We start from the raw sequence: 11801 nt of genomic DNA on the forward strand, positions 1-11801 counted from the left end.
TGCGGTATATTTTTACAGGCAGATTCGATTATCAAACACCTGTGCTATTTTAGTGGCAGATGCTTAAGAAATCCGTCACTGGAAATCGTATTTCTACAGACGGTTCCTTATGAAAACCGCCTATAGAAATCGTGGTTTTCTTAAGGAACCGCCTGTATCTAGTGGCGGTTTTCTTAAGGAACTGGCACCAGAAATTATTTTATCCTTAATTTTTCAAGTTTTCCAAACGACTTCGTATGATGAAACCACAAAAATAAAAGTTATAGATCTCTAAAACTTATGAAACATTGTAGTTGACAATTTTCTTTATTTGAAATATGGCTCTTAAAAATTGCATCTAAATTTATTAAATTTAAAAATTCAAATTTTGTAAACGACCTCGGATGAAAAAAAGTGTCAAAATAAAAGTTGTAAAACTTCAAAAGTTATTCAACTTTGTAGTTGACAATTGTTTTTTTAATTTGTTTACGGTCTCAAACAAACAATTTACACTTAGTTGGTTGTAATATGTGGACAACAAGACTACAAACTAGACACAAAGCATGTCATAGACGGAGCGGTAGAGGAGGGTACGCGTGAGGGTGAGGTTCGAGGGTTTGATTCCTAGCAACCGCATAGCGCGCGAATTTTGCGCGAAAATTCTGCGACTTGCGAGTTGTGGGTGGGCCGAGGCCTCTCCTTAAATAAAACAATTTTTTGTTGTTTTTAAAACCCATTTTATGTTTCTAAAAATAATTTTCACTAGCGATTTTATTACGCAGACAACTAATGGAAATCAATTCCACTGGCGGTTTTCTTAGCTTAACCGCCAGTGCAAATCGATTTCCACTGCCGGTTCTCAGTTACCCGTCTATAAAAATGATGATTTCTACTGGCCCTTAGCACCGGCGGTTCTAAAAACGCCAATAAAAATAGGTTCGCAACTGCCATTATAGAGCTTCTGTATACTAGTGGACAAAGTGTCGCATACTGGATTGCCATGTCTGCGACGGCGGCGTGGCAAGGGCGAGAGGGCACGACTACTGGTGTTCTAGTAGGTAAACTAGGTAAACCCTAATTGTGCCACCATACCTTATTATATAGTGAAAGGGAAATAGGGTTTAACCTTTTCCTATAAATAATTTTGGTGGTTGAATGCCCAACACAAATTATTGGACTAACTAGTTTGCTCTAGATTATATATTCTACAGGTGCTAAAGGTTCAACACAAACCAATAAAAAGATCAAGTTAGGGTTCAAAAGAAAGGAGCAAAAAGAAACCGAAGAGAACCCTGGCTTGGCGCACTGGACTGTCCGGTGTGCCAGCGGACAATGTCCGGTGCACCACTGAACAGTGTCCGGTGCACCAGGGCCGTACAAGTATGAACTTGCCACCTTCGGGTTTCAGAAGCGCTGCTCCGCATTAATTCACTGGACTGTCCGGTGTGCCACCGGACTGTCCGGTGCCCCAGCGGAGCAACGGTTAGCCAAGGCAACGGTCGACTGCAACAGTCGCCTCCAACGCTACAATGCGCGGACAGTTCGCGCAGAAGTCAGAGCAGCCGCAGAAGGCGCACCGGACAGTGAACAGTGCCTGTCCGGTGCGGCACCGGACTGTCCGGTGCCACAAGAAGACAAAGCTCCAACGGTCGAAACCACCAAAACCCTAACGGTTGGGTGACGTGGCTGGCGCACCGGACTGTCCGGTGCGCCCATCAACAGCAGCCTGCCCCAACGGTTGAATTGGTGGTTGGGAGCTATAAATACCCCCCAACCTCCTCCACTCCAACTATCTAAGCATTCATCACACTCCATTCAATACAAGAGCAATACACAACACTCCAAGACACAAATCAAAGCCTTCGATCCGATCAAAGTCTCCAATTCAATTTTAGTCTTTAGGACTTGTGAGAGGATCGTTCTTGTGTTTATTTGTTGCTCTCGTTGCTTGGTTGGCTTTCTTCTTCCTCATTCTTGTTCTCTAAGTGACTTGTAATCAAAGCAAGAGACATCAAGTGTGTGGTGGTCTTTGTGGGGTCTAAGTGACCCGTTTGATTAATGAGAAGGCTCACTCGGTCTAAGTGACCGTTTGAGAGAGGGAAAGGGTTGAAAGAGATCCAGTCTTTGTGACCACCTCAACATGGACTAGGTTTTTTGGAACCGAACCTCGGTAAAACAAATCACCATGTCATCCACTTTATTTCTTGGTTGATTTGTTTTCCCCCTCTCTCCCGGACTCGGTTTTTATTCTAACGCTAACCTCGGCTTGTAGTGTGTTTAAAGTTGTAGATTTCAGTTTCCGCCTATCCACCCCCCTCTAGGCGACTTTCATATAGGCGTCCTAATGTGCTTCTGACTTTGAGGCCCATCAGCAACCCTAAAACTCAGTCTAATTTAGATCATATCTGAATTAGCCTTTCATCCCCTTAAGTGTGTGACCCTATAGGTTCACATACAAATAGACATGGCCCGAGTACTCTTACTTAGCCCAATAAATTACGATTGCCTCTAGCAAGACATGTCAACTCCTATGTGCACGTAAAGATCAATTAAAAAAACCATCACAACATTACATACATGATATTCCCTTTGTCTCACGATATTTGGGCTGACATTAAGCTGACCTCACTTGCTCGATAATGTTATTTGGAATCATTTCAAGGTTAACACTTAATCATAGCGCGACCATGCATTTTTGATCCGATCACTCGAGGGGCCTAGAGATATCTCTCTCAAGAAGAGACAGACAAATTCTATCTCGACTGATCATGTCTCACAGCATGCTTCCTTACAAACCCAAACTACCCTTATAACTACCCAGTTACAAAGTAGTGTTTGATAGTCTATAAGTAAGTTAATTCACATCCTGAGTACATGCGGCAATCTTAGGTCTAAGAACACAGCGTACATGTTGCAGAAATAGAACTATATTACAATATCTCATGTTGGGTCGATCCAACCTCATGTCATACATGCACCCACATTATTAGTTTGGCATCTCATTGTATATGATTTGTGAAACATAATCATCAGCTAATACAAGTGCTAGTTATCGACTCTAACCAGGGACACCTTTTAGAATAACCATACCAGTAAAGAATCTCACAAACAATTTACATAATTGCTAATCAATATAGTGTGCCTTTAATGGATATTCAATTAAGCAATATATATATATATATCATGGATATAAAGAAATATGCTTGTCTCTAGGGCATATTTCTCACACGTATTTAAGGTTAAAAAAACCTGATGGCTCGGTAGAATCGCTATAAAGCTCAAGGGATTCAAGCATCAATATGGGATCAACTACGATGATATGTTTAGCCCAGTAGTCAAACACGCTACTATTCAGGTCTTACTTTCTCTTCGCCAAATTGATATTCAAAATGCCTTCTTTCATGGTTTTCTTGATGAAGATGTGTATATGCGCCAACCACCAGGATTTCTTGACACTCAACATCTAGATTATCTGTGCAAATTGGACAAACCATTATATGGCCTCAAAATTAAAGCTCTCCCAAGGCATGGTTTGCTAGGCTCAGCAATAAATTGGGCTTCACTGCCTCCAAGGCTGATGTCTCTCTCTTTATATTGAACAAGGAGTGTTTATATCTATATGTTGATCTATGTGGAAGATATTATTATTATCAGCTCTTCGTCTCAGGCAACTGATAGATCTTCTTCAACTCTGATGATTTTGCTGTCAAGGACCTCGGCTCCCTTCACTATTTTTTGGGCATTGAAGTCTGGCGCACACACCAGCTGATGGTGGGCTGCTTCTATCGCAACGGAGATAGGCGCACGACTTGTTAGCTCGCACCAATATGTTATAGTCCAGAGAGGTCTCTACACGATGCTGCCTGCTGAGACTGATTGCAACGGTGGACTGTAAATTATATCCTATATACGAATATTTAGTGCCCCTCTAAAAAGATTCCAACCTCTAAATAAACTCTTGCAACAGTAACCTGTAAACCATCCTCCCGGCCTCTAGACTCGTCCCGTGCTGCAGCCAGAGACGCTGCGTCCGTGCCGCCGCGCACCGTCTGCGCCACGCTGTGCGTCGCCGCGCCAGCACCACGGGTCCGAGCCCCACGCCGCCGGCCACGCCCAGCTCGCTGCACACCCTTGCTGCACCCTCCACGCCTTCTCTCCTCCAAGATCTGGCACCCTCCATGCCTTCTCTCCTCCAAGATCCACGCTAGGTTCTAGATTCCAAATTAATTCCACATTTCAAGTTCCAGATTTTCGAGCTCCTCCAGTCTTCCTCTCCGCCACTACCGATCCATCAGGTAACTGTCGTGATTTGTGATTTTTTTGCATGTCCACACCCTTGCTGCAATAAAGGTTATAATTCTAGTTTAAAAACACTTCACTGCAGAGTATACATCGAACAATGGATGAAGAAGACAATTTCTTTCTTATTAGGTTCTTCATTGCAGAGGATACGATGAATTATGAGTTGCTTGATGATGATGAGGAAGAAGTACATGCTATGATGTCAACCATGGATGGAGAGAGCTTTAACCATGGCTCTATAAGACGACTTGTCCCTAGAGACCATGGTGATGGAGAGGCAAGGATCATTTGCCATTACTTTGCAGCCAACCCTGTCTACACGCCAGAACAATTCCGTAGAAGGTTTCGTATGAAGCGTCACGTGTTCATCCGCATTCTCAATGCAGTTCAATCTGTCGACAGATACTTCCAACAACGTGAGGATTGTACTGGGTTGTTGGGCTTGAGTGCTTTGCAGAAGGTGGTAGCTGCAATACGCATACTTGCATATGGTTTGCCGGGAGACGCCGTTGATGAGTACGTGCAAATTGGTGACTCAACAGCTTGTGAGGCTCTTTACCATTTCTGCAGCGCTATAATAGATGCCTTTGGGAAGGAATACCTCCGTTCCCCAACCCCTGTTGATGTGGCTCGTCTACTGCAAGAGGGTGAGAGTCGTGGGTTCCCAGGTATGCTTGGTAGCATAGATTGTATGCACTGGGAGTGGTGGAACTGCCCTACTTCTTGGAAGGGCATGTTCACTGGACGCGGGAAGCGCCCATCCATGATCTTGGAGGCTGTAGCATCTCACGATCTTTGGATATGGCATGCCTACTTTGGCCTTCCAGGAAGTTGCAATGATATCAACGTATTGCACAGGTCACCTATTTTCTCATCTTATGTCCGAGGAGAGTCGCCTCCAGTTGAGTTCACTGTCAATGGACATACATATGACATGGGGTACTACCTTGCGGATGGTATATACCCTCAATGGCCTGCATTTGTGAAGAGTGTTCGCCATCCAATGGAGAGAAAGACGGAATGTTTTGCTGCTGTGCAAGAAGGTGCACGCAAGGACATTGAGAGAGCCTTTGGAGTACTTCAATCAAGGTGGGCCATAATCCGCGGGCCAGCTTACGGATGGGATAGGGAGCGTCTTTCTGATATTATGACCACATGTATCATCATGCATAATATGATTGTCGAGGATGAGAGGTCTGAAGCCATCAATGTCAACTTTGATAGCATTGGCACAAGAGTCGATCCATCAAGGGGAGATCTTTCGGAACGTGAAGCATTTGTAGCAGCACATCACAAGTTGCATGACAAAGCTCTCCATCTGCAATTTCAAAGGGATCTCATCGAGCACAATTGGATGCGATATGGTTCAACATAGATGGAAATTACATCATTGCTGCTAGAGACAGTTGGCAATTGGCAGCCACCCAATACTGGATTCTTGCATTGGTGTTTGAAGGAAGATGAGTAGGAGAGTTGTTCCTGTTTCTTGTACTATCAGTTTAGGTGATAAAGTGTGGTAATCCTTAGCCACAAACATTTTTTGCTTGAATGCTTGTATTGTTGCTATGAATAAAAGAATATTCAGCCACAAACATTTGTTGTATGCAGTCCTGTATGAACAAGTTTGCTGAAATTCTGTAAATTTATAACAAGCGATGGATATAGATGTAGTTCGCACATTGAGATCACATTGAGACACATTGAGATCACAAATTCAGTTCTCACATTCATTTCAGAGATAGATGTAGTTCTCTGAAACATTCGGTTCTCAGACATAAACACAACAGACACATTTAATCTAGGCAGAAAAATAGATACATTTAGTTCTCAGACAGAAACACGATAGACACATTCAGTTTAGACACAAAAATAGACAAACACATTCTGTTCACATTTAGTGCACATTCACTGCCTCGAACCCCGACGCCGAGCATTCAACTTCTCAATTATATCCTCCTGCAAAGCTTGATAGTACATGTGTTGAAGGGGTTGGCATTGATCAAGGTTGATGGCCAAAATGCGCTCCTCCTCTTCCTTCTCTTTTTTTCAGCCTCCATGTTCAGACGTTGCTTATCCAAAGCCAGTCTTTCCCTCTCCAACTCTATCATTGTCTTGCGGTGTTCTCGAGCCTCCTCAACCTTCACTTTCTCCAAACTAACAATTTCATCAAGTCGGACCTTTCGCTCATCTTCTGTCTCTTTGAACAATTCAATTTTCTGAACATAAAGATCATGCATCTTGGAAGCGTACTCGTGTGACAGTGACACTGAAGAAGCCTTCTTCTTAGCCGCTTTTGCTACATCCCTCCCTATGGGCCTTTTCCTTGAGGAACTTGACGGTGAAGTGTCGTTGGGATCACGATCCACCATGTTGGAGTTGGAGCGTTCAGGGGTGGCATCCTTGGTACCACTACTTTTAGGTTTGTCCATATTTCTCTTGAGCTCCATCCATTTAGGCACATCCTTCAAGATATGCCAGCAATGCATAAGAGAGAAATTGTGTTTTTCAATAGAAGCAAAATCAGCTGCTGCTGCGATAGACTACAAAAACCAAGGATAGAATATTAGTATACTGAATAAATATTCACAAACTATCAATATATGAACCAAAACTAAGCATCTAATAACAACATGAACAAACCTTGTCTGAATCTGACATTCCACTAGGATTGGAACGAATCTTGGCAACCATGTATCCTGAGAATTTATTCACTTCAGCTTTAATGTAGTCCCAACGAGTATTAATTGATTTTTGTGACCTCTCTGGATAGGTACCACGTTGTGCATTATATCTACTACATACACGAACCCAAAATGACTCCCTCCTCTGGCCAGTACTAGTGATAGGATCACAACTTATCTCCAACCAAGATTTGCAAAGCACATTATCTTCATAAGCTGAAAAATTGGTCTGCTTGTTCCTTGTTGTGACCTTGCTGCTCCCATATGGTAGGCTAGCCATACCATTGTTTCCTATGGCACCAGAAGCACTAATGCTAGAATCAAATTGTTGTGGCACCAAGGGAGGATGCGGAGGCAAAGCTCTCGAGCCAGAAGATTGTGCATTGATAAGGCTAACTGATGCTTCATTGAGAGAGGCGATGTAATCATCCATCCTAGAGAAAAAGAAATATTAAAACTAAAATTTGCCCAACCAAACATCGTAACTGAAGATATTAAAGCATTATTTGACCAACCAATTACAGCAAAAAATAGTCACCAAATTATAGGAAAAATTGAAACTCAACAGCTCATGAGTGCAAACTGGTCAGAAAAATAGAGTCAAGAACATGCTATCATCCAATAGCAAAACAGAGTCAGGAAAAAGCTATTATATTGCATTATCTCTGTACAGGAATTTCTTACTGGCGCCTATCATATCACATGTAAATCAACCTGTAATATTCATTTTTTATTCTACTATTATGAGTTTTGTAGCCATCCAAAACAAAATATGTGTTCCTGGGCATGTGTTCCTGTGCTCTCCATTCAAAGACATCGACAAAATGTTATCGTCTTCACTGTCGTTTTTTTTAGAAAAAGGGCACAACCTGCATCTGTCTTGGTGATTGAGCAAGAGACAGACTCGGCAGATCAAGGTCGAAGAGGGTTTGTGCATGTGGCTAGCCTACCATATGGGAGCATGGATATGTTCAAAAGTCTGAAGAGATGAAATCCCTACCTTTTGTCAGCGGCTTCACTGGTACTGCCCTCCGAGTGGATAGATCCGATGCTCTCCAGTTTGGACTGTGCGGCTGCGCTCCTGCGAATAGGCTAGACCACCAGCTTCAACCGTCGGCCAACCATGGCTGCTTCGGCAAGTACACCGTCCGCCGTCGCTTGGGAACAGATGCACGAGGAAGATCGGTCGCCGTCGCTCGGGAGAGGAGACCGTTGCTCGGGATATGGATGTGGCCACCTTCGATCGAGAGAGGATTTGGAGGAGGAGACAACGCCTGCACATTTGGAGGAGAGGTCTCTGACCTGAAAAAGTACAGGATGTGTTACAAGATACCGCTGCAGCTTTACTTGTACCGTCAAACCCGTATTATACAGGTCCAGGATGGTTTACAAGACACCGTTGCAATCAGTCTGAGAAGCTCACGTTCCATAGTGGTACGTACATCTCTCTCTCGAAGACGTGACACGATATCGTAGTGTCATTAGTGCACTACAGTACTTGTCTTTCACTCGACTGGATATATCCTTTTGTGTCAACCGGGTTTATCAATTTGAGAACATATCTAGTGTACATGGAATTTTAGTGCACATGATGCATATATTAAATCATCATTATCCATCTTAGATCTAACGTCTGTAGTTGTTTGATATATTTGCTAAGAACACCCTCTGATGTGTTGGGCTGTAGTGGTGGAAAGTATTATTTGTAAATTACAATGATCAACCAGAGACGTTAGATTTCAGATGGATAGTGATGATTTAATATGTGCACCATGTGCACAAAGCTTTCATGTGCACCGGATATGTCCTCAATAGCTGTATGGACTGAGGACCATTGGATCGTGGTTAGGAAGATAATGTTGTTCATAAGGTTTAGGATCTAGAAAGAGACGAATTCCTATTATTGTAACGATTCAGCCGATTCTGCGTTAATGTTACTTTTGAATGGTTTTTACTAAATCGATTGCTATAAAAAAAACAGTCTGAAAAGTTAAGTGTTTGGCAGTCCGCAACAGTAACTTCTAGTAGCTAGAAGCTGAAAAAAGCTGAAACAAACATGACATATCCTTGGACACAATCTGGTCTCGTGGATCTCTCGCAATCCACGGTAACCTGATCCGGCACCGAAGCTGAATACAAGGTTGTGGCTGATGCAACTGCAGAACTTATCTGGATATAAGTCCATCTTCGTGAACTCGATGTTACTCTATCTAGGCCACCGACTCTGTGGTGTGACAATCTTGGTGCTACTTATGTTTGCGCTAATCCGATATTTCATTGACGAATGAAGCACGTTAAAGTTGATTATCATTCTGGTCGTGAGATAGTTTCATGTCGCTAGCTTGGTGTTCACCCTATTTCCTCCCAGGACCAGCTTGCCGATGTCATGACCAAAGCCCTGCCTCTCACGCCGTCCAAAGCAATTCGAAGGCCTACCATGGCCGCGTTTCTGCGCCCCGTAACTTACGGGAGCGGAGCACCAACAGCAACCGCGTCTACGCGGCAGAAACTACGTCGAACCCCACGCTGCAAGCTGCTGCGGCGAACTAAACGACCCACAAAAGGGGGCAGGGGCTGCTCCCCTCCCAGTCTCATTTCGCAAGTACCTCCAACAACCACCAAGCCCAACGACGACCCCTTGTCATTGGCTCTTCTGCATCCACAATTCCACACATCGCTCGCCACGCCCACACCTACCCACCACTCGATCCTACCGGCTCCCACGTTCCGGTCTCGCCCCAATCGGCCGGGCCGCTACGCTCCATGGCGCTCGACCTCCTCCGGCCAGGCGTCCCCGGCATGCAGCCGGTCGGCGACCTCCGCACTGCCAAGTCCGCGATCCTGTTCGGGGTGGTCAACGGCCTCTTCTTGCCGCCGTTGCTGGAGCCCTGCCTCTGCACCGCCAGCGCCCTGTGCGACGGCGGCGGCGGCGGCGGCGGCGGCGACCACGCGGAGCAGAGGTACTACCAGCTCGCGAACTGCGTGCTCACCATGCTCGGCGTCGCCCTCCTGTTCGTGGACATGGCGCTGTCGCGGGCGGTCCATCAGGCCTCGCCGCTGTGGCCGCCCACGCTCAGAGCGACGGTGTGGCTCACCAAGACCTTGACCTGCGGCACTCTCCAGTTCGGCGTCAACCTCGTGTACTTCTGCCTCAAGATGCTGTGCGCTAGGCTCTTGCTCGTTTTCGCCTGACTTCGTTCGCCATTGTTTTCACTAGGAAGGGACCTAGATCCACCTTATACGATTCTTTTTTTTCTTTTCGCCTAAATTGAACCTGTGCTGTGTGTACTCGTTATGGAGTTCTGAAATCGGGTGCTCAAATAAATCTATCTATGATAACGAAGCGCACTGTGTGAGCCTTCTCGTTCCTAACGATAGTATAGTGTGAGTACTCGAGAATCACGAGCACTGATAAAATACAGTTTTTTTTTCTCTTCTTGTGCAGTAAAGAAATGGCAAAAGCGAGAGGAATCAACTGTGGCATTGAGCACCGCAGGTAACGGAATTGACATGGTTAACGAGATAGTGCCAGCCAGGTATGTCCAAATGCACTCCCATAGTCCCATGACAATTCACAACAAGTGATCAGACTCGCTAGAAAATTGAGCGTGCGCCGATTTTGGGGGCAATCACCGGGAAATAAACCGTCTGACAGTGCTATCTACGAAGGTCATCTTCACCTCACACGACGACGGTGGCTCCCTGAGGCTGCGCCGCAGCTACGGCCACCTGAGGCATGCATGGTGGCGACGTGCATCCAAGGCGTGTGCGGGGGTTCTCTCACGGAGCGCGACGACAATGGATCTGAGAGGTGCGCACACGACGGTGGATCCTAGAAACGTGCGCGCGAGGTTGGCTCTTTGAAGGCGCGCGCCCTGAAGTGGCACACGTTGGCATCTCACCTCCCGCGACGACGCCGACTTTTCCTATGCGCGGGCTACGACGACAGCCTTCTCTAGGCGCAAGCGATGGCGGATCAACAACCCTGTTTTTATGATATTTTGTATACATATTGATGTCAACTTCAATAGATTTTTATGATATAATGTCAGTTCATAGTCTTTTTCCATCTTTTGTATGTATATGATATTTCTATTCACATTTTATCTAAACGTTTGTTGGTTTTACGTAGTTGTCGGAGGGTAAATCTCTTCGGCCGGGTGGCGGATTGCACCCGCCCTAATTCCTAAAATGAGGAGGGGCCTAAGCGTCTTGCTTGTTACGAGGTTGGTGGATGAACACACGAGAGCATACGAGGGTTTAGAGTGGTTCGGGCCGCCGGGGCGTAACATCATACTCCACTGTGTAATGTATTGTGAGTCTGAGCTTGGCTCTGTCTTGTAATGTCGCATGCCTCCCCTTTTATAGCAGAAGGGGGCATGCACAAAAGCGCTGAGCCCCGACATGTGGGCCCAGGGACATAGAGAATATAACACTTGGGACTATAAATATTTGCTGCCGTGGTAATCCCCTTGTGTCCTGTCGTCCGAGATTTGTGTATCTTCGGCGTGCAGGGGAAGCTTCTTGTAGAAGGGATAACACAGTGTGTTGCTTGGCACGGGCGCACTGTTCGCCAGCAGACCCAGCAGGTGCGTCGCCCGCTGGATGACCTTGACGCCGCCTGCCAGCGGATGGGACGAGACGCATTAAATGTTGAGAGGGCACGTCGCCCGTCAGCGCAGTGGCAGGCGGCGCGTCCTTTCCTCAATAAATGCAGGGGCTGCATGGCTTTACGTCAGGCTCGGCCCGATGGCTTACGTCATGGGCCACAAGCAGCGGGTCTCCGCCTGAGCGGGAAGTGAATGGCAAGGGATGGACACGTGTCAGCACCGGACCCCT

At 45.7% G+C, this 11801-nt stretch overlaps 1 protein-coding gene across 6 annotated transcripts; it reads left to right on the forward strand.

Annotated features, from left to right (window-relative positions):
- Positions 1-9448: 9448 nt before the first annotated feature.
- Positions 9449-11089, forward strand: LOC100272904 (uncharacterized). Of its 6 annotated transcripts, none has more exons than XM_035966743.1 (3): positions 9449-10314; positions 10408-10498; positions 10618-11089. In XM_035966743.1, exon 1 carries the CDS (start codon positions 9726-9728, stop codon positions 10152-10154), a length of 429 nt encoding a protein of 142 aa, XP_035822636.1. In that variant the 5' UTR covers positions 9449-9725; the 3' UTR covers positions 10155-10314; positions 10408-10498; positions 10618-11089. The 6 variants fall into 6 exon arrangements, with proteins under 6 accessions (XP_035822636.1, XP_020406945.1, XP_020406944.1 ...); XM_020551356.3 differs by having other exon boundaries at positions 10632-11089; XM_020551355.3 differs by having other exon boundaries at positions 9449-10498.
- The last annotated feature ends 712 nt before the right edge of the window (positions 11090-11801 follow it).

The sequence above is a fragment of the Zea mays genome, chromosome 4 (genome assembly GCF_902167145.1).
Source record: "Zea mays cultivar B73 chromosome 4, Zm-B73-REFERENCE-NAM-5.0, whole genome shotgun sequence".
In the NCBI taxonomy this organism is placed as follows: domain Eukaryota; kingdom Viridiplantae; phylum Streptophyta; class Magnoliopsida; order Poales; family Poaceae; genus Zea; species Zea mays.